Below are 23,262 nucleotides of genomic sequence, written 5' to 3'. Positions count from 1 at the left end.
CACGGTACAGGTTATTTGTCAAGATGACAAAGCAAAATCATTTCCACACAAAACCTTTGGACGGCAGGTGAAAGCAGTTTCAACCGGACATAAAGGAGGGCAGATTATCTTTTAAATAAGATTGCCAGTGTTTCTTTTATTGTTTTATTTCCTATTTAAATGTGTGCCAGCCTGTAACTGAAAAGCCCCTTAAACGTAGGCCAACACAGCTTGATTGTGCAGATTCTTCCAGACTCATTGAGTTTCTTTAAATAACCAAATACAGACCGAGTAGGTGGAATGCAAAAACGCTGGTGGAGGGCCAGAGCTTTTCAAATGTAAAGAGTGTGGGATTATCAGATGCAAAAAAACAGGATCTAATAGTTAGCACTTTAACCGCCTTGAAATCTAACTTCAGACACACTGAACGACTACCTTTTTACATTAACTGTAGCTGACCCTGACTTCTGTTCTGGTGTTTGGCCCCATTCTTATGGTTTACAATTTTGTAAACCATAAGATTTCAAGGTTATACATTGTGGCACGAAAATGCACAAAACAACTCCATAAAGTGCTTATTTTTATCCGTAAAATATTTGCTTTATGTCGCACAAACATCACATATTGTGTTTTTTTTGTTAGGGCAACACCCTCCCACACTAGGTGGGGGCCGAAATGTGATCCCCCCGTTTAAATGCCAGGAATTGCACCAAAAATTGTTCTAGATGTGTTGTCTTTGAAATACAGATGGATCTTTTACTGCTACTTTGTGAGATGTTATGTCTCCATCAACAGACCATCACGTGCAGAACATTTGCATAACTTTTATCTTGCATCAAGAAGAATATGCTAAATGGTCCACACTGAGAAAGATGAACTCAAGTGTAAATACAATGATATGTCAATTAGTGTTTTCAGGTTCATTACAAAAAAAGTTCTCTATTGAAGCTGGAAAAATTGTTCCCTTTTTCAGCACGCAATTTTTTTTAATTCATTGCTATTATTCACCATGATGATACTCACCAAAACATATAATTTAAAAGACATGCCTGCCTCCTCTGTGTATGTGGCAATCTCTTTTCTCCCAATGATAAACGTTGCAAATGTGGCCGTGAATGTGGCAGTGTGAACTCGTCAGTACTGGACTTCTGAAGTTCCCTCATAGATCAGTGTTTTGAGCTGGAAACAAAATACGATCTTCTGCTCACAGAAAAATCTCAAACATGAGGTGCTTCATCCAAAGATTGTAAGATATAAACACTTTCTGTTCAATGTCCAAGAGAGTGTACAATGTCATTTAGGAATTTAAAACAAGTATGTTGGCATACATCTTAATGATGACTTGTGTGTGTAGCTGCCATAGCCATTTGAAAGAAAATACTAGGGGTGCACCGAATGGGAAATTCTTGGCCGAAACCGATACCGAAAATAGGAAACAGTTGGCCGAAAACCGAATGCCGAAAGGCCGAAAATGATTAATAGAAATATAATATATATATAATGTATACATTTTTTACCAATGTTGTTCAGCTATCTGATCATGGAAAAATACATGATTATGGCAACACTTAACTTAAATAATAATCACTATTATGGGTCCATAAAACATGTATTCAGCACTTTTGAATGCATACAGTACATTAATTCCAAGTCAAGTGCATTTTCTTTTCTCTGTAGGATAACTACAACAAAGTGCATTCAGAACAAAGCCAAGGTGCTTTAAAACTGCATAAACATCTAGGCCAGTAGGCCTACTACAAAATAGTGTAAATAAAGACTGTAACAGCCAGGCCTTCAACAACAACAAATGCACCTATAACGTTGGTAAGCTAACGTGTTGTTGTGATGACGTAATCAAAACGCGGCGACAAGCACGGCGCGCGACCATGCTCGCGGCTGGCTCACAGCCAACATGTTTGCCGCTTGGAGATATTTAAAAATATCAGAGAGAGAGGCGCGGATTGCGATTTGTAAAATGTGTTCAGCTGACATTTCTCGAGGGGGTGTAACTGCAAAGACTTTCACCACTTCGGGATTACTCCACCACTTGAAATCAAAACTCCCGGACAAATATGCGGAGTATGATCAACGTAACCCTGTTCTCTGACATTCGGTGATATTTTTTCGGTGCTAAAACCCTTTCGGCCGAAAGGGCCTTTTTAACCATTTTCGGCCGATAATTTTCGGTGGCCGAATATTCGGTGCATTCCTAGAAAATATATACAAAAATTGGAATTTAAGATTTCTGCAAATGTGTTTTTAGATATACAGATGCAATATTTAATACCATCAAAGCTTTAAACTACCATCATCCAATGCAAAGGATGAAACTATTCACGTTAAGCCACAAAAGTCTTAATTTAGAGTGGGTTTAGTAGCCGGTTGTGTCATTGTAAGCTAGATCAGATCAGGTTTTACTTCACCTCAACAAAAACATGTGAATTTTTTTTTTTTTTTTTTTTAAACCAAACACTAATATTTAAAGTAAATTTAATTATAATTTAAATAGATTTAAACTCTGTTATGAAGCTGATATTCATGGTTTCTGCCTGTTATGCTATTTGTGTTTCCTCAGGGACAGAGGAAGAAGAGGAGGAGCAAACAGAAACATCGGAAGAGCTTTAAGAAAGTGACTGCGGTTTGACAGAGAAAGCCCAGCCAATGGAAACACGCTGCACATTTAGTGCCAGAAGGACAAAAGAGGACTTGTGACCTCCAGCTTCCCTTGTAACAGAGGGAGCAGACACTGATGTGAGCCGGCCTTCTCATTGGCTGAAGCGATGGCACTCACCAAGGAGAAGAAGCTCGAGGGAGGCAGGAGGATGTCGGGGGTCACGACCCCACCGGAGGGCGGCTGGGGCTGGATGATCGTCGCTGGCTGTTTCCTCGCCACCATCTGCATTCGAGCTGTAACCAGGTGTGTGTGAGGGTTGAGGACCAGCCTGTCATATTGGTAAACTCATCAAGTTATAAAATCCGAGCTGGGCTATAAATATCTGAAACAAAAATCTCACTGAAGTAGTAAGCATAATTGTGTGTTTTTGTGTTTTCTTTAAGGAACACCACCACAAGTTTAAAAAAAAAAAAAAAAAAATTGCATGACTTGCACTTTCGATGGAACCTTACTAATTAAAACATTCCTGCACGAGCCAAAAAGCATGTGTTTGGGGAGTTTAACTGAATCAATGAGACTTGAAATATAATGTTGAACTGCCTTAAAGCTTTAAATCTTCGACAAATGTAATGTAACATAGGATGATTAATCAATTTACAAATAATCACTTAGGGGGTTTGTTCATGACGATGCTTTGTTTTATGGATCTGGAAGATTTAAGAGATCTTTTGAGAAGGATTTGTAGCTTCTGCATGTGCAGTGTTGTGTGGCACACTGGTTCTTCCATATAGGCTTTGGGTTATTAGCTTTGGTCATCACCTCCTCTGTTATTACTTGGCAACACTTCATTACCACTCGGCTCACATTGTGTAAGCCACTTACCCGCTTCAGCAGCAATATTTTCTTTTTTTCCACAAATCCTGCTGAGATGTTTCCATCTTAATTTGGCACAGCAGGCCCCTTTCATGCACCCCTGAGCTGTTGGCTGGTTTAGATTTCCACTACTATTTACATTTTAATACGTTAAGATTAAAGCTAATATGTACTACAGGACGGCTGAATTGCTCATGTAGGTTTGCATGTGCTGAGTAAGGAATAAAAAGTAAAAAGATGGTGGTTGACCTTTTAACTTTTCCTTTCGTTTCAACTTCACTAATGTCTAATCTGATCCAGTCAGATGCCATGAGAACTGAGAGTTCCACCTGAAGTTACAATATAGACAATAAAATGTCATAAACAATAAATGGGAGGACAGGACCTTTCGATTATGGAAAGGGAATAAAAGCAATAAAGTGATAAACACGATATGACCTAGGTCGTTAGTTGTCACAGTCTCTCCCCTTTAGAAAAAAGTGTCCCCAGTTGTTATCACCTTACACTAACTTAGGCTGGAGCCACACAGAGATGAAACGGGTCGTATACGCTACAGTTCTCTATCTTATAGACGGTTCGTCGACTTAACACGAGGCCGACAGGGAAACGCGGATAACGGGTCCCAAGGTGGGTACATCTGCGGACGCAACGCTCTGGGGGACCAAACGACTCTGTGATTACGCCCTTTACGATCAATTCCTGATAACGATGACGCCATAGGCCCTGCCTCTCCCCACCTCGCCAACAACAGTGTTCCGAGTGTTTCGAGAAAGGTCCCGGTATCTCGCAGGACAGTGCACCCAGCAGAAGCCTCCAGCAGACCCCCCCGCACGGTTCCCTCGTCCCTTGGAAGAGCCGGAGAGGTGGGTGTTTTTCATCTGCTGGTGGACTACCGGGGTGAACTTCCTGCTCGGGAGCCAGGCTCAGAGTCAGTGGCACTGGGTGTGGTGCACCTGCCTTTTACAGCAGGAGCACACGCTTGCCTCGGGGAGGGAGAAAAAGAGAAACAGAGGCCGCCGAAACCAATGCCCCATGAAGTGCGCCGGACTCTGAGGAAAATATTCATTGTGGCCAAACGGCGGTACTACTTCCGCCGGACACTTCCACATCAGTCGCTGGGCCCGGAAATACTTTTTCCCATTGACTAACATTGGGAAAGAGACGTCTGTAAATCGTTGGATAATTTTTTTTAACTAAATAAACTACCCAGTATGAATGGACATTTGTATAGCCCTTACTAAAAACATTCGGTCCTCAAGTTGTAAAATGGGCTAATAACGTTATTCTGAAAGTTATTTTCCTCGGCATTATGAAGGCGCATCTAACCCACGGGACCGTGCCGCCCGGTCTCGTGTGGACGGGCACGCGTTTATTGAGCCGATACCGTGTGGACAAAATATTTTTTTGATATTGAATTTGGTTAGTTATCGTCTCTGTGTGGCTCCAGTCTTCCTCTCTTTGTCCCAAACAAACAAAGCCATAGAGACATTTACCTACATGCCATTTTTGTCGACAATTATGGAATAAAATGCACTAAATCCATGTTTTTTCCGTATCCAGATGTGTTTCCATGTTCTTCGTGGAGTTCCAGCTGCACTTTGGGAAGGATTATTCCACCACGGCCTGGATCCACAGTCTGATCGACTCCACCACCATGCTCTGTGGTGAGACCTCAACACGCTGCAGTATCTGAATGCAGATTAACACTGAAGTTAAACCAGATTTGGCAATTCAAAAATTACTTTTTTTTTGTTGGGAATCCCATTTGACTGTTTTGTTAAGGAGGGGACTCAATGTTTTCTTAAATCTGTGAGCATTTTTTTTGTATTTTCTTTTCTATTTTTGTCATGTACTCCATCCCTTACATATTGAAAAAATCACTTGTTTTTCCTATTTTTCATTCACTAATTGTATTTCTATGCAGATCCAGAAGCAAATAAAAAAAATGGAATGTGATGGAAAACATTTTTGTTAAAGACACTCTCCTAGACAGTGAAGATCATAAATACGTAAAAATTCAAGTTCTCTTGTCTTTATAGTTTCAACTTCTTGAATTTAAATATTATCGTTTCATGACCAGGGTACGGAAACTGATCAATAAAAAGGCAGACATATCATAAAGACATTGGGATAAAAAAAAATGGTGTATGGGTACTTTTAAGACTTTTAAAATATGTGTGCAAATGAAGTGCAAAGAGATGGATTTAAAGTTTACAGATTTTATAACCCTCATATATGTGAATTGTAGTGAATATAAAATGCCAGTGCTGAGCCATCAGTCAGTGAAATAACCCCTTGGTGTTTCCAGCTCCTCTGGGTGGTTTCCTTGGGAACCGTCTCTCCTGCAGAGCCACAGTGATGCTAGGAGGTCTGCTGTCGTCTGCTGGTCTCATCCTCAGCTCCTTTGCTTCCAGTCTGGAATATCTGTACGCCTCCCTGGGCATCCTCACAGGTACACAGACACCTCACACCCCTTTATACGTGGGCACCCTATGACGTTTTATACAAATATATTTCAAAGAACACAGAGAGAGACTTGGCAAATGAGAAAACATGCAACATATTGGTGCTGTATTCTTAAAACATGAACAGATGCATGTCTGAACTAATCCTCAGTGAGGTCAACCTCCAAGTAAAAGGCATGTAGTCAAAGTCAACTTTATTGTCAATCTCCCAGTTTGTGTGTCCAGACAGAGATATCAAAATACTGTTTCCCACATGTAAAGCTCTGAACTATATTAGTGACTAATATCTTTGATCAAAATCACCATATTGTCTATTCTTGTGCATATTTCTCGTCAAAACCTTCCCTATGGAAATTAAGGCTCTACTTTTTACATGGATCCGTCCCTTTGAAATTATTTGTCTTTTCATTCTCCAAAAACATCCCATGCAATCATATAGTAATGTCTCATTGCTTTTCAAACTTGTACTCAACAAACCATAGTTGTTTTTTAAGGCTCAATGTTTTTATGGGTATCTAATGATGTTTCATGTTCCTGTTCAGTTTAGTGCACTTTTTGTCTGTAAAGAAAATGTAGTTTAATGCATGTAGTACGTGCATTGCAGGGTGTTTGAAGGAGTCATATTCTTGTGATCAGATTTTGTATCATATCCATTCTCCACAGGTCTTGGCTTTGCTCTCTGCTACACCCCAGCTATAGCCATGGTTGGGAGTTACTTCAATGAGAGAAAAGCCCTGGCCTATGGCATCGCCTTGTCTGGTAGTGAAATCTTTACTTACCTTATGTCTTGTTCTCTTGTCATTTACACCTTACTTTTCCATCTCCTCTCTTCTTCTTTGATTTTCTCACATCTGTCTCTACGTTCAGTTGCCATCTTTGCCTCGTGACATCTCATCAAATCCATTTTCCCTCATCTTCAGGGAGCAGCATTGGCACCTTCATCCTGGCTCCTTTAGTCCAGCTGCTCATAGAGTATTACTCCTGGAGAGGAGCTCTGCTCATCCTGGGAGGATTTGTTTCCAACCTGTGTGTCTGTGGAGCTCTGATGAGGCCGCTGGAACCAAAAACAATTAAGCGGTAAGTTCTCAGCTGCAGTTTTTGTCACTTCTGCATGGGCAACATAGGTCAACCCTTGTTTAATAGTTAATGCACAGACACGAGAGTGGTATTGATAGCTAACAAACTCTTAAACTTTGAGAATGGAAGTAGGTTCAATTATACGTCTTGGTCCATTTCAATGAATTTTTTGCTTTTCTGATCTACTCCACTTGAAGGATATGGGAGAACAATATGGCGCTGGTTTCCAAAGACGCTGAACAAGCCCCCGCTGACTGCAACCAAGTGGAGCCAAAGCAGCTGGAAATAAGCAGCTTAATGGATACTCAGAGGCTCCTCATAGCCAATGGAGCGCTCAAAAACGTTCGCCTTGAAAACCTCAAACTAGCTCAGGGGAACATATCAAGGTCAGGCCTGCCTGATCCAAATTTAAAACAACTGAGGATAGCTGAATGTATTTTATTTAGCAACAAGTTAACTGAGAATATGCTAGGGGAGAGCAAACACTCAGATCCTAAAGCAACAAAAGATAGCACAAATAAGGACTTGAAATTAGTGGAAAGCATGAACTTGATCAACAAAACAGCTGACATGGATACTAAGAAGGAAGAATCAGGACTCACTGAAGCCAAAACAGCAAATGTCTGTCACTTACACACAGAGCCTTTAGAGAGCACAAAACCTTGGTCCAGACGCCCCTTTCTTAGTCTCGGGTCGATGGAAGAGTTCAGATTCCTCCTGATGCCAGACTTCCTGATGCTGTCTGTGTCCCTCCTGTTCCTGGCGTATGGCTGCAGCGCTCCCTTAGTTTACCTGGTGCCTTACGCCCTCAGCGTCGGGCTGGAGCACCGGCACGCTGCCTACCTCATGTCCATATTTGGAGTCTGTGGCATTGTGGGTAACATCACCTTTGGATGGATCACAGATAGGAAGTAAGTAGCGTCTCTATATTGTGATATCAGACTAAATACTGTGTTACATTTTGGTTACGGTTATATACTGCATTAGTGTCTTCCCTAGTTTTACCAACTGCATTACAGTAAAGTGACATCATTTTCTGAATCAGACTGACCTAGCTGCCCTTTTATTTCCCTTTTCAAACGTATTAACTATATACTATATGTATATTATACATATTTGTATTTCTATATTCGGGATTGTGGGAAACGGTATTTTTCGAACTCTCTGTCTGTACACACAAACTGAAAGATTGACAATAAAGTTGACTTTGACTTTGATATCCACATAACTCAACTTTTATAGCGTGAATAAATGGTCAAAGCACCAATATCTACCCCTAAAATATCGCAGCGATTTCGATATCATGGCATTTGATCAAACATTTTGTGATATTTGATTTTCGTCATCTTGCCAAGATCTAAATCTAGGTTTTTTGTTGTGTGTGAAAGAAGTGGCAGATGTCGAATCAAAACCAAATACTGATGTGTTTCTGTCCCTCTAGGTGTCTGAAGAAGTATCGCATGCTGAGCTACATGCTGGCGATCGGCATGGAGGGGCTCTGCTGTATGTTCCTCCACCTCCTGCACTCCTTCTCCCTCCTGGTCCCTTTTTCCGTACTCTACGGCTACTTTGACGGGGCATATGTGGCGCTCATCCCAGTGGTGACCTCTGATATCGTGGGCTCCACCGACCTGCCCTCCGCTCTGGGTGTGGTCTACTTCCTGCACGCCATCCCCTACTTGATTAGCCCACCAATAGGAGGTAAGAGTTCTTGATTTTATTTCAACTACTGTAATTTAAAGGTCACCTATTATGCAAAATACACTTTTTCATGTCTGTTATACATAAGCACCTCTGTGTAAAGAGATTCTGGAAGTTTCATGAAAAAAGATTCTCTCTTTTTGTCCTGATCCATTTATATAAAAACCTGTCTGAAAATGAACTGATCAGATTTTGGCCACTTTGTGATGTCATAACGATTTTTTGGCTTATGTAACCATTAGCCAATCACCAACCAAGGTAACCCCCCCACCTTATCACCTGAATCTCCTCCTAGAGCACCATTGTGTTCTTTGTAACCAAATCTCTCTCAGAGGGGCGTGGGGAGGGGCTCCTTATTTTCATCTAAAGTAACAGACAGAGAATCAGCACTTTGGAAACAGAGGGGATTATGGGATGCTGCAATGATCTGTTTGGTGTTAGGAGCCAAACACTTCAGAGACATGTTTTGTACATATCTGAGACCTCTAATATATTGATGAAAAACAGTTTAATAGGGGACCTTTTAAAGAAAGAGTCTTATTAATCTCTTGTGGGTATCACTGGCATATTGATTTTGACATCTTCGCATATAAATGATAAACAAGTTAGACTAGGGTTAATAGGATTTGCTTGCTTCCATTTCATTTCAGAGGACATGATAGCTTTAGCTCTCATCTTGCCCTGTTTGAAAGAGATAAATATGTTGCCAGTTATTATAACATTAACATTTTACTCTTTGTTCAATCTACTGGTTCATGATAACAAAAACCACCACTGTCCACTTGTTTGTGTGTGATAAAACAGTAATCATGATCATTTTCCCATTTCACAAGTAACTACATCCCTCATTTCAAAAGTATTTCTGTACAGTTTTTAAGGAAAACAAGTCTGGGATATTTTAGATCCTGGAATGATATAATTAGTCTTGCAGATTGTTTTTCCCCTGAGGTATAACATGTTTCCTGTTTCTGTGTCTGCAGGTTGGTTAGTAGACAAGACAGGAAACTACGCAGCGACCTTCTTTCTCAGCGGGGCTTCTTTCATGTTCAGCTCTATTGTCCTAACAATTGCTTTGTTAGTCAGACATTTCCAGAAGTCCAAGTCTAGCTCTGCTCCATGCTTAAATCACAATCACAATACTGCTGCAGCTCAGCAGGGAATCGTATGACAAGATGCTGCTCCTCCATCTGCTCAGAGGAATGTTAAGGTGCTATTTTGATGTGCATCATAAGAGCACAAGGACTCAAGCTCAGACTCATCAAGACAGCTTATGTCAGAACTTGTGCCTTATGTTGTAATGACATTTTATTTTTTAAATCAGTTTTCTGTCTGTTTAATGTGAATCCAGCCAACGGGCACTCATACATATCATGTGAGTCAATTTTTGCAAGCATTTTGTAAATTAAAAAAAGAAAAGACTCACTTAATTTAACTTCAACAGTTATAATACTTCTGGCCTAGTTGCCCCTATTATCATGTTGCTGGCTGTCAGTTTTCAATGTTTATGTTTCATATCAGAAAGGATTTGATTAATATGCATGTATCATGGAAACATGTGACACAAATGTTCCTTCACACCAAACCAAAACATGCAGACTTACAATTAATCAAGAAATACTGCACATTTCAGCAGTTTGACCTTACTTTAGTTTTTAATTATGGCATTGTACCCCCAATTCACTATGATTTTATTGTCAATATATATATTGCAGGGACTTGCTGGGATGGGGCTTTTGTGCAATAATTAAACTTACCAACCCGTGCTCCAGAAATGACTACATTGTTGTTACATATTTTTCATGTTTTAATTGTTGGATTGACACAATGATAATAATAAATAATTTATTATTTAAAAAAAAAAAAAAGGAAAGGTGGGGTAGGTAATTTTGGAAAAAACAGCTCGAGTGCGCTAGAATTTGAAAATACACAGCCACTTCCTTACAGAGCCCCTCCTCCAACACACACGAACGTGCACATGACCAGGGCACGAGATAAGTTTGTGCACAGATGGAAGGTAGAAGGCAGGTAGGCTATCCAGCTATTTTAGCCGGGCCGGCTCTAACAGAGTTTAGATCGTGTTTGGTTTAATAAAATATTGCTGCATTTAACTTGAACCTTGAAAGCTGGACAGAGTAAAATGTCTGCACTGGTGCCAAACAATATTTAACTGTTTGTGCTTAAATTGTAAGTATGTGTGGTTACCATATTATATACAGTCTATGGTGGTTACTTACAGTTAGCACTTTTTGAGTATGAGAACCATATTAGCCCATGATGGTGGTGATCTGCTTAAATCATAACACTTAACAATGATGTGAATATGATCATTTTTTTAAATAAAGAAAGAAATATATCTTGAATGGCTTACATTTGAGATGTGTGTATTTTTTGTACTTTGTATAGGAGGACCGTTCAGCCAATAAGAAGACAGTATTTAGATAGATGATGTCACATAAGGAAAAGGAACTACGGCTAGCAACTCGGATGTGGAAATATTATATTTAAACGGGTTCTTTCGCCCTAACTAAATGTTTTATCTGCCTTGCAAGACGAGATAAGGAAGAAGGAAATCCGTTAACGTTGCAGTCCGCCAAGAGAACAGGTACAAATGTGCGTTTTTTCGTATGTTTTGAGCAAAATTCGCCGACGTAACGTCACAAAACGTTGACAACGTTTGACCGTCACGAATTAGCATATATATTTGACCGAGAATAACATAACAAATATATATATATATATTGCATGAATGAACCTAGACTATTTTTACTCTATGAATGAAACATGTTATGTCCACTGAATAATAACAAAAATAGTTTCAATGAAGGCTCGATAATCGGCTCACGACATATAGCCTAGGTGTAAGCAGGGGTAAAGAGCTATTTTTTACAAGTGGGGGGTGGACCTAACCTCCTCTAGGTGGTCCGGGGCCATGTTCCCCCGGGATAATTTTTTTTTTTTTTAAATATTGAAGTTAAAAGCATCAATCTGGTGCACTTTGAGAGCAAAATTAAGAGATCTATGGATACCTCTCAACACCCATATGAAACAGAACTGTAAACAGATTTACTTTTTCTTTATGGATATTTTACAAATCACTCCCCTTTTAAACTGTATTCTTGTTTTACTGTCATAGTATTTCATAACTGGTTTTCATTTATTCTCTTTTTTTTATACCTATAATGATCATATAAACGTGTGTCTCGGAAATAATTGTTTACATTAATCGTGACCGAACCGTTTGAGACCCACTGAGATGTAATCTAAACACTGAGAGAGTCCTTTACTTTACTGAGCTGAGGTTATCTGAGCCTCTCAGTCTGACAGGAGAGAGTTCTCCCTCCACCTTGTTGTTGAAAAAGCTCCTTATATCTGTTAGCGTAGCTAGCTACAGTAGCACCAGATGCTATATCAACAACTATCTCCGGTAAGCTCTCTCTCTCGCTCGCGCACGCACACAAAATGGCTCGTTCCACACACACAGAGCCGAACTTGAATGAAACACAGAGACCCAGACTTACTTCTACTGTACTGTACTATTATTTTCGAATCAATCATTTTTGAAATTAAGAATTTCACACATAAAAATGAAAAAGACAACATGTTTTGGGGGTGCTTTGGGCTATCGGGGGGACCTGCAGCACCCCCTAGCACCCCCCTGATGCCGCCTGACCTTCCACTCTCAACATGTACATTACACACCTGTGCTCTCATAGGTTTCTAAGGTTTCTAAGTGTAACTTCCACCGGTCATTCGGACTTCATAACAATTTTCTTTTAAAATGTCTTTTTTTTGGGTTGTCATAACAACTTTTCCTCCGACAAAGGTAATACTTTTTTAGCCGTTTTGGCTCCGTAAAGCTAATTATTTGGTTGTTCTGATCGCTCAGTGATGATACTTATATGTCCGGAATCAGTGGAATCTCAGCTTGCTAATCGATATCTTGTTTGTGCAGATCCGATAAGTAATAGGGGTATTTTACCGTGAGTTCTGTGCTAAGGGCTAATTCAGAGCTTTTGTTATTACCGTTTTGTTTTGTTTAGCAAAAAATTGTTAATATTGTCTGAAAGCTGAGTTTCTTTCCGTTAAGTGAGTATAACACATTCATAGTTTATTAAATGTTAAGAAGCCCTCAGACGCTGTTTCTTGCAAGATGTTGCCGGTACCGGGGCATGGGGCTTAACTGGTACAATTTTGAGATACATTTGAACATGTACATTTTATGTGTTGCTTTATAGAAGATAACCGTTTGATAAACCTCTAACTGACAGTAGTGCTCATTAAAGACACCCTGTATCCACATCCTGGAGATGAACCACATCAACTCCAAGAAGGAAAATCACAACAGCATATTTGTATTCGTCTCATAATTTGTTGAGAGCTGCAAAGTTGTCAGGCAGCCACAAGAGGGCAGTAGACTCACATGCTGCTTTAGGGGGTTCAGGAAATCGGTCATTTTTCAGTCTGTTGCTTTCATAAATAAATAGTTAAAACATTGTTTAAGTTATAATTATCTGTTTGATGTGACTATTCCTTAAGGCTGAAAGACTATAACATGTATTAAGTACAGTTTCTTATATAGATATTATCTAATCACTTGTGGTGGAACATAAAATAGCAGGAGAGCACTACGCCACAACAAAGATTTTTATAAAACAATCTAAAGTGTTAAGCAACTTTGGAGCAGGCATTAAGTCCAATAAAGTATATTTCCATTTGACTACATGTACAAACCCTCTTTTTTATGCAGATTGAGTGTGTGTGTTCAGGTAATATGCATGTAAGACTGAAGTGTGTATTGTATTGCCTGCATACAGTTATGCATCTGTACTATTGCATCCAGGAGTGTGTTTGTACAAGGTTTTGGGTGCTGTGTGCTGTGTGTGTGTGTGTGTGTGTGTGTGTGTGTGTGTGTGTGTGTGTGTGTGTGTGTGTGTGTGTGTGTGTGTGTGTGTGTGTGTGTGTGTGTGTGTGTGTGTGTGTGTGTGTGTGTGTGTGTGTGTGTGTGTGTGTGTGTGTGTGTGTGTGTGTGTGTGTGTGTGTGTACAGAAGTGAACATCCCGTTCTGAATGTATCTTCCCCCACACGGGAGCCCTGCTTTGTTCCGCTGCTGCAACCACTGTTGCATGTTTTCTCTGCATCCTCCAGTGTGACATGTGTACAGTATGTCTGTACGCATGCCTGATCTGAATTTATTTTTTACTAACACCTTAAGTGTCATATTTTATAAATCTGCTTTTCTGTATAACCTTTCTATGCCTTGGCGAAGTCAGATATCAGACGTCACTCTCTGAAATTAAGTCAAGTTAGGGGCTTGTGCAAGGCAGGAACAACACAAATCATATTAAGTAGAGATGTCAATAGTAGGAGTTTGCTGTCTGTAAAAGTATTTCATGTTACAGTCTGTTGTGTTTTTATATCAAGCATTTCTTTGTAATCACATTTGTGGCATGCTCAAAGCACATGATGTTCTCTGAGAAAGCATTGGTTAAAGAGGGATGAAAAGTTTGCTGTAGTTTATATGAGGAGGTGATCAGTGATGTTACTTTTAAAAGGTATGTTTTCAGCAAAACAATATTGCCTTCAAAACTTATCTGTAATCCAAAACGGATCTGAATCAGCTATTTAATGCCACTCTTTAATCTAAGCACAAAGCTTTCAATGTGGTTGCCAGCAGGGGCGTGCATCACCTGAAAGCCTTAACAGTTTTTGTGACAGTGTGTGGTTTTTTTCTACATTTTTTTCATTCTGAAGTTTCCACTGTGTAGGTGTATGCGTGGGAGGCAGGCGGAGGAGGAGGGGGGGGGGGGGTTTCCTCTGAGGTTGGCATCCCCGAACACAGAAAAAAAACACAGGAAAAAGGACTTCCCCCTGCTTCTGTAATGACACACACACACACACACACACACACACACACACACACACACACACACACACACACACACACACACACACAACAAATGTAAGTATTCTTCTTTGTGTTCTCGTTGTCCTTGGTTTTACAGACTCCTTCAGTCACGATGCCATGCATAGCAAATGTATGCAATAGTGTTTATAATCTCTGCCAGCATACTAATTAAACATCCTGGGTTCCCTCTGAAGTTAGAGACAGCTCATCCACATGGGGGAGGCAAAGTCAAGGTGCTGCTCACATGTCATCAACAGCACTAAAAGTTAAAAAATGGTCTCTGCAATATAATTCTTGTAGTTACATTTGTTCACAAAGGCAGAGCATTGTCACACGCTGTTGTGTTTGTTGAGAAAGTGGATTAAAATGATGGGATTTATATGGAATGATAATACCAAATGTCTTTGTTGAGGAACTGTGTTTTACTAGAGGGGATGAGTTAGGGGTTCATAGAGTATTGTTGCCCCCCAAAAAAGCAGGTAATGGCAGCATGTGTGAGAAGGAAAGTTGGACCCAAAGACGAAAGATAAAAACTCTGTTGGATGGGTGGAGGTTCAAGGCTTTTATTTGTCATACTAGCTACAGTAGTTATGTTGACGGAAATCTTAGGTCACAGGCTCCTCCAACAGTGCAACACAATAAAAACAGATACAATAGTTAAAATAGTGCTATAAGGGTCTATATACAAGGGATTGGAATATGATATATTAGATAAATAATTTGAATAAATTGCAGCCAGAGTAATTATGCATGTGGGGATTTTCTGTTTTGATGGTGGTTAAACAGATGTGTGTTTTATACAGATGTGTTCAGGGTCAGAACTGATGTCGCACTTTGGGGGGTGTTGGCTTTGACTCGTCTGTCGTTTTGAGGCACATGTGTGGAAGGTATTAGGGGACTTTTGAGGTGAATCAGCCCGCCACTAGGAAGTCACCGGAAGCATTTGTAACACAACGTTTTTCTCCCACCACGAACAATACTCACCTTTCACTTAATTACATTTCCCTGACACATTCACATTATACTAAAAGCTATATTTTATAAGTTTGAAGTTGGATTCAAATAAAAAATTCTGTTCTCCTGCGAAGATGAGACTGTTGAGCTACAGAGCAGAATTACTGATGTCAGCCAGGAAGCGTGATCACACACACACACACACACACACACACACACACACACACACACACACACACACACACACAGAAACACCTGCGTTGTTGGTTTATACTAGATTCCCTCGCTGATAAACTTCTGTTGTGCTGCAGCCAGGTGCATAATGCCGCTGTGTGTGTGTGTGTGTGTGTGTGTGTGTGTGTGTGTGTGTGTGTGTGTGTGTGTGTGTGTGTGTGTGTGTGTGTGTGTGTGTGTGTGTGTGTGTGTGTGTGTGTGTGTGTGTGTGTGTGTTTGTGTGTGTGTGTGTGTGTGTGTGTGTGTGTGAGCATTCATGTGTGTTACCACATGACTGAAACACACTTGTTTGTGGGTAGACAAACACTACTAAACACAGTACACACCTGAGGATTGCACAGATGAAAAGGACAAATGTAGACACTTCCACTCAGAGAGATATTGTGTGTTATCTCTGTATTTCTCTCTCACATGTCTTGTTTATAATTTGGTGTATTTCAGCTGTCACATTTACTCATACTACTATTGTGACTGTCGTAAACCATTGACAGTTCATAGCAGAGCAGTACAGTCATATATCAGTGTTAACATGCTTGAATTATTCCGTAATGAGTTTATCTTACAGGTATAAACAATACACAATTAAAACAATGTCACACAGATTTTCAGCGTGCAGATTTCTGAAGGAATAACACACAACAATATCTACTTTGTTGTTTATTTCCATAGAATCTATAGTCAATATGTCATTTCAAGCATAATCCCTTGACATGTGATTTCGTAAAACATACTCTGGGTTTATTTAAAATCTCTTCTCTTCCTGTAAAACGTTATATTCTCAAATTAGACTGAACTGTCCTTCACAGCCAGTGGTTTTACTTATCTGGTCTTACTGCTCACTGCACCTTTGTAAACACGGACATTATTTGTTCCCAAAAGATTGTCTTGTATCCAACCTTGTCTTGTATCCAACCAACATAAATCCTTAAAAATTACAATATTTGCTCGATGTTCTCGGAAAACTGTCACACGCGTACAATTATCAAACACAATATTTAGAGATTCATGTTTCTAATGAACCCTTTAAAAAGCAATTTCTTAGAAGTGTGTCTTTGTGTGTGTGCAGGGATCAGGTCCTTTTGTATTTTCTGATATGCGCTGATGTAAGCAATTTATTTTTCTTGCAAGCTCTTGAAGCTAGTCAAGGTGAGGAAAACCACAGACCTTTTCACACTTTTAAGACCATAACCTTTCCTATGTTTGTTCACCACCCTCCCACACACACACACACACACACACACACACACACACACACACACACACACACACACACACACACACACACACACACACACACCTTTGTGGAAAGTGGCTTTAAAGAGAAAAATAAAGAAGAATTGGAAAATAGTTGTAGCTACAGATTTGAGGTTACATAGATTGAAGAAAGGAGAGAGAGAGAGAGAGAGAGAGAGAGAGAGTTTGCTCTTTTAAACAGCAACAGTGTTATAACAGTGTTATAATAGTTAAACATCACAGTGTGTAAGAGAAAACACAGATGAAAAACAAAAGTTTAAAAATGAAAAGCAAAAGGTGCGCTGCTTTGTTGTGGCGTAGTTCTTTGTGTTGCAGGTTGTTTCCTTTTTACTCCAGCTATTTTATGTTTCACCAAAAGTGATTAGATAATAACTACTATATATAATAACCTTTTTCAGTCTGTTAGCATTAAGGAATAGTCATTGTGCTACTTGCAAAGATAACAAAGTAAAGAAGATTCAGTATTCATTTAAAAAAAAAAAAAAACCTTTTTCTTTGTTATATGCCTGAAAATCACAAGTTGCTACTTCATTCATAAATGATGTTTGAATATAGTGATGCTGCCTGTCCAGTGGTACTCATGGTAAAGCTTGTACATGTTGACCTTTGCAGCATGTTGTTTGTTTAGCCCCCTGTGTGTGTCTGCACAGTTACCCTGGAGCAGTTTGCTTTTGCTGTCGAACAGTGCCAACCACGCCTCGTTAACAAAGGTATGTGTGTGTGTGTGTGTCTGATGCACAGTGTATATACGATGTGCATGGGTCCGTCTCCGTGTGTGTGTGTGTATGTAAAGCTTTTTTTTGTTTTTTTGGGGTTGTTATTGTGTATAGGCTGGTATGTTTTTGAAGAATATTGTACGTGTTTGTGTGAAACCAGTTTTCCACTTGCCTTCTGTCTCTCAGGCCCGTAGAGGAAACCCTAAGTTCTCATTTTGAGTCAGCCCACTGTTCTCTGTGGAAACTTCACACACAATGAATAACACACACACACACACACACACACACACACACACACACACACACACACACACACACACACACACACACACACAAACAAACAGACCTGGCACATGCCGTCTACATGTGTTCTTCTGTCAGGTTTGTCACAGATGGAAAAATAATGATCAAAATCTAACATTCTTCAACTAAATGCCTGAAAACAAAACTGTTCCCACAATTGTGTAAATTAAAGTTTCAAAGGCATTTGTTTTTCTTCCGTCTAAACCTGAAACGGAAACCCTTTTTTGTCGCGTTTATATATTTAGTTACTTCCTATTTTAGAGCAAAATTGTGCAGAAAAGCTACCTGCTTTAGTTTTGGTTACCTGTAATCAAAACAAATCGGTGTAACTTTCAACCAGCCGGGGTGAGTGTGTCTCTTCTCACGGAGTAACTCCATTTTGTTCCACTGAGCTCTGTTCAAATTACACTGTGCTTGTCATAAAGGTCCTGGCAGGTATATGAACATATTATCACTGCTTTACACAAATAGTGCAAAACATTACACTTTTGCTTTGCTCGATAAATCACGCCAAGAATGCAATATGTTTGGCTCAAATTAATTATTCAACGTTCTTTGCCAAAAGATTGACTTAAAAAGACCCCATTATGCTTTTTGGGGGTTTCTCTTTCCTGTAGCGTTTTGTATAGGTTGCATGTAAATGGTCTGCAAAGGCTTAAATCCCAAAGTTACCTCCAGAGGGAGTTTCTCTCCCACACACTCCCCCCTTGCCTGAAACGCCTCCAGCATTGGACTCCTATGATTATTTTTGATAAAATGATGACATCGCTATGTAACATGTTTGCTTCTAAGCTCACCAACTCATTGTACTGTGCGTGATAGGCTAAGTATCGGGATATCTCTGAGCAGTTGACCAATCACAACAGAGCAGATTAGCTAATAAAAGAGCCCCTTTAACAACTGCTTTCTTCTTAGAACAACGATAACAATGATATAGAGATCTCAATCATTATAGTATTACTTCAGACATATTTGAGTTGCCTCTCTTAATGTGGGGCTAAACCCCACCAAACCTTCTGCAGGGGGAAACACCGAGCGCACGTTCTCTCTCAGGATGCAGACATTTAGCTTCTTTCAACTAAATATCTGCATCCTGCCTCTGAAATATCACATTTTCTTTTTTAGGGGGTTTGTGTTTTTTTTTTTTTCCACATGTGTAAGAGGGGGTATGTACTGCAAGAGGCTTGAGCAATAGAGCAAAACAGTGAGGTAAACGCTTCACTTTAAATGAAACGTGAAGCAGAATTTAGTGTTTCAGGTGACAAGATGTCATCAGGTCATTTTGTTGAAATTAGGGGCATCCTACTTCAGTGCACGCCCAGTGTAGTCTTTTTGACATTTCATAATCAAATCAAATCAGGTTTTATTTATATAGCACATTTTAAAAACGATTTTTGGTCGAGCCACATTTTTTTACAATGTCTTCTAATCTTTAAACATGCATACTTTATGTTTTTAGTTGTCTTTTGGTTTGTAAAGTGGAAACCAAAACCTGTGCAAATTACTTTTACAAGTGGAAAAAGTTACGTGTGACCTTCTGTTCACATGTAAATCATGGTACTGACAACATTTGCGTTTGAGTTCAAATTAATAGTGTGTAAAAGTATTTGCATATGTATATATTTCATACAACTGTGAAGTTACCAAAACCAAAACTGTATTTTAATAGATAACACATAACACATAACATTATACTTTGCGGGTGTCACCTCACTGGTTTCTGTTTTTTGAGGCTCTTTCCTTCCTTGGGGGCTGGTAACCTTTAAAGTTCTACTGCAGATATTTCTACATGTCTCACACACACACACACACACACACACACACACACACACACACACACACACACACACACACACACACACACACACACACACACACACACACACACACACATTATTATAACACATAACTGTCACAATCTGTCAGTGTTTCCTTGTTTTTCGTTCAATGGAGAGTTTTATTCTGCTTGGTTGGCCTTGCCCTGCTCTCTTCTGATAGGACTATCCACTATTAAAGGTGTTTTTCTGCAGAATTATTTGTCAGTGAGATAGGTAGGGGGCGATGTTATGGAGAGCTTTGTAGGTTAGTAAGAGGTTTTTGAATTTGATCCGGTGTTGAACAGGGAGCCAGTCAGTGGGAAGAGGATGGGGTGATGTGGTCAGAGGATTTGATGCGTGTAATAATCCAAGCAGCGGCGTTCTGAGTTCTGTATCATATGGAGCTGGTTGAGGAGGCTGTCATCTGTAAGTGTGTGTGGTGTGTTCACGTGCAGATTTTAATATAAAGAAGTTGTGAAGCAGCATTTATGTTGGGCTTTGTCACCACAAAGTGTGTTAAATGAACTCAAACAGGACAACACCACAGCACAGTATTTAATTAGTCATGTCACAAGGTGTGTGTGTGTGTGTGTGTGTGTGTGTGTGTGTGTGTGTGTGTGTGTGTGTGTGTGTGTGTGTGTGTGTGTGTGTGTGTGTGTGTGTGTGTGTGTGTGTGTGTGTGTGTGTGTGTGTCCATGCTTGTGTGCACAGGAGTGTGTCTGTCACTGCTGGTGGATCACAGCAAAGTGAGAACAACTGTACTACCACACCACTGATGGAACAGATCAACAAGCAGAGCACACACACACACACACACACACACACACACACACACACACACACACACACACACACACACACACACACACACACACACACACACACACACACACACACACACAGACACACTCATACATGCAGCAATCTTTTTCGGGCAGCACAACATATCGTGTTTCACAGTTTAATGTATGGAAATAAATAGATGGAGTTCCAGGCAGAGTTGTGAGATAAAGAGCGAGAGAGGAGACGCATGGATGGAAGGGGAAAAAGTTGAATGAAAAAGAGAAAAAGACAGACATGCAAACACACAGAGATTAGTAGTGTGTTTAGATTTAGATTCATTTGAAGGGACTTTATGCCATGCATTCAAATGAGACGGTTTGTGTCTGAACAGTGGGTTGGTGCAAACCAGTATACAAAGCACGGTCAAGCAGCGTTGGATTTTATCTGTCAATTTCCAAACGATGCTGAACACCTGCTTGGATATTGACATGCTGTAATGCAGCAAACATTGGTAGAAACACAGCAATACATGTGTGGTTACTGAGAGTTCATTAGCACACGCATTTAGAATTAAAGCCATTAAATGGGACTAATGTGTTTACATATCTCCATGTCCATGCAGATGATTAACATCAGGACTTAATGAAATTGAGGCATATGCAAAGACAAAACACTCCGTTTAAGTTGCAGTATGAGCACTTATTTACACTTATTTTTCTCCAAGGCAGGTAATGAGCCGGTTATGTGGTGGTGCCCAATTGCAAACTAGTTTCTTTGTGTTTCCACTGCAGAGCCTCACATCCAAAACTTGGTTTAACTTGGGCACATACTAGTTGCCTCACGGGCATACATTGAAGGTTTAACCAGGCATAAATTAGACATATTATTTATTATTAACCGCCTTTAAATGACTACCCGTTTGTATAGATGGACAAGTGATACTGAAGTTAAAGCATGTGTGTGTGTCAGTGTGTGTTTCTGTTTCTTTGTGACACATAGCTGTGATCTCTCTCAGCATGGTGTTAGGTCTTCAGAGTTACAGCGCTATTGTGTCCTGACTTCTCACATTACAACCAGTCAATATTATTATGGACACACACACTCACTCACTCACTCACTCACTCACACACTGGTCCAGGTGGTCAGTGTTGTCTGAATGGGGGGGAGGGGGGGCTTATGGTCCACTGCGTGGGAACTGATTGGCATTCCATTAGCACTCAATGACCAGTTGTCAATGTCTGTTAAACACATGCGTACACACACCCTGTAAGAGTCAGGTATCAGCATATGAAATGTGTATAAGTGTTTCATTTATTGATCTCTTACTGTTTATTTTATATTAGGTCACTTTTATAATGGCTGCAGCTATTACTTTGAAGTGTTTATACCAATACATGTGTTACACTCTGATTGTATTAAGCATTTACACCATTGTAAACAAATTGTTTCACACACTGTCTCTCAGAAAACACTGTGTTGATCAGCCTTACTCGTCCACCTGTAACGCTTCACTCACTTCCACAACTGGGTCAATATGTTGTAATGAACACTCTTCTGAAGCGCAAGGGGAGGGGGGATTTCTATCTAATTGTTGTACATAATCACAACAGTAAAATAAGCTTGCATGTGTTTGTTACCGTGACTGCTAACTTCTGTTTTCTCAATGATGAAATATGTAAGGGGGTTGGACTGCGACTGCATCTACAGAAACTCGATAGAGTTGATGAACATAGTACGCAGTATTGGTCACGTGTTGTCTGAATGTATCAAGACATCATGACTCAGCTGATATATGGCCATCAGCTTATTTTCTCACTTGCACAAAATGGTAGCGTTTGCACTTCAGCCTATTTTACAGCTCTTTTTAAAACAGTGTTTAAGAGTGTCTCGTGCAGTGAGTTATCTGTAATCACCCTGAATCCCCTCAGGGCTGCTGAATGAGGCCATTAAACTCTGACATGTTTTCATGTTCCAGCGGTTCAAGGCTCCAACAATGATTTGCATGCAAATTTGCATGGGAGACACACTGGCAACCATAAACGTCTTTATAAATCCGGAAACATTTACAGTAAATGCACTTGTATGAAACCAACCAGGCAGAACACCCCGTCTGTCTTATCTCGTCCTCTCAGTAATCAGCAGAAGTGGGAGACGATGGGAGTGATACTGTGTCCTCAAGGCATGCACGATGCATCTCAGGAAACTTGATCCTGCAGGACCCTCGGGGCAATTTCTCTAATGGCATGCCAATTCCACTTAGCTCATAGGTAAAGGACCTGAATAAAAAAACACAGTAACAATCAAGTTTGTACGGTCTCCTTGCCAAAATCAAATGTGTCTCAAATTAACTATTTCCTTAATTAAATATGATCCTCTCCTTTTTGTGAAAAGTACTTTTATTGCAGGTGTACGAATGTAAGATTGTTCCCTGGTTTGTCAACTAAAAAGACTAGAACAAGAAAGTATAATAATAATGGTTGAGAAACAAACAGACGTGCGATCACCACTAAATGCACTTTAATCCAGGGGTATCTTCTCTTGTGCTTTATGCATCGATGCTGCTATATTGTATTACCATGTCCTAAGT

General features: G+C 39.9%; 1 protein-coding gene across 1 annotated transcript; it reads left to right on the top strand.

Annotated features, from left to right (window-relative positions):
• Positions 1–2,520: 2,520 nt before the first annotated feature.
• Positions 2,521–11,083, top strand: LOC307043088 (monocarboxylate transporter 12-B-like). The gene is made up of 8 exons (XM_079687322.1): positions 2,521–2,896; positions 5,027–5,130; positions 5,775–5,918; positions 6,595–6,690; positions 6,852–7,008; positions 7,206–7,919; positions 8,450–8,709; positions 9,690–11,083. Exons 1-8 carry the CDS (start codon positions 2,760–2,762, stop codon positions 9,875–9,877), a joined length of 1,800 nt encoding a protein of 599 aa, XP_079543448.1. The 5' UTR covers positions 2,521–2,759; the 3' UTR covers positions 9,878–11,083.
• The last annotated feature ends 12,179 nt before the right edge of the window (positions 11,084–23,262 follow it).

This window comes from Notothenia rossii, assembly GCF_949606895.1.
Source record: "Notothenia rossii genome assembly, chromosome: 6".
NCBI classification, from domain to species: Eukaryota; Metazoa; Chordata; class Actinopteri; order Perciformes; family Nototheniidae; genus Notothenia; species Notothenia rossii.
Note: the sequence above shows the minus strand (reverse complement) of the source record. Positions and strands in the feature narration are given on the sequence as shown.

What these genes read in the sequence shown, in the direction of transcription:
- LOC307043088 (XM_079687322.1), top strand. Translation starts at nt 2,760, where the DNA reads ATGGCACTCACCAAGGAGAAGAAGCTCGAGGGAGGCAGGAGGATGTCG. An exon ending in CTATGGCATCGCCTTGTCTG is followed by an intron (nt 6,691 to 6,851) that starts GTAGTGAAATCT and finishes CCTCATCTTCAG; the next exon opens with GGAGCAGCATTGGCACCTTC. An exon ending in GAACCAAAAACAATTAAGCG is followed by an intron (nt 7,009 to 7,205) that starts GTAAGTTCTCAG and finishes CTCCACTTGAAG; the next exon opens with GATATGGGAGAACAATATGG.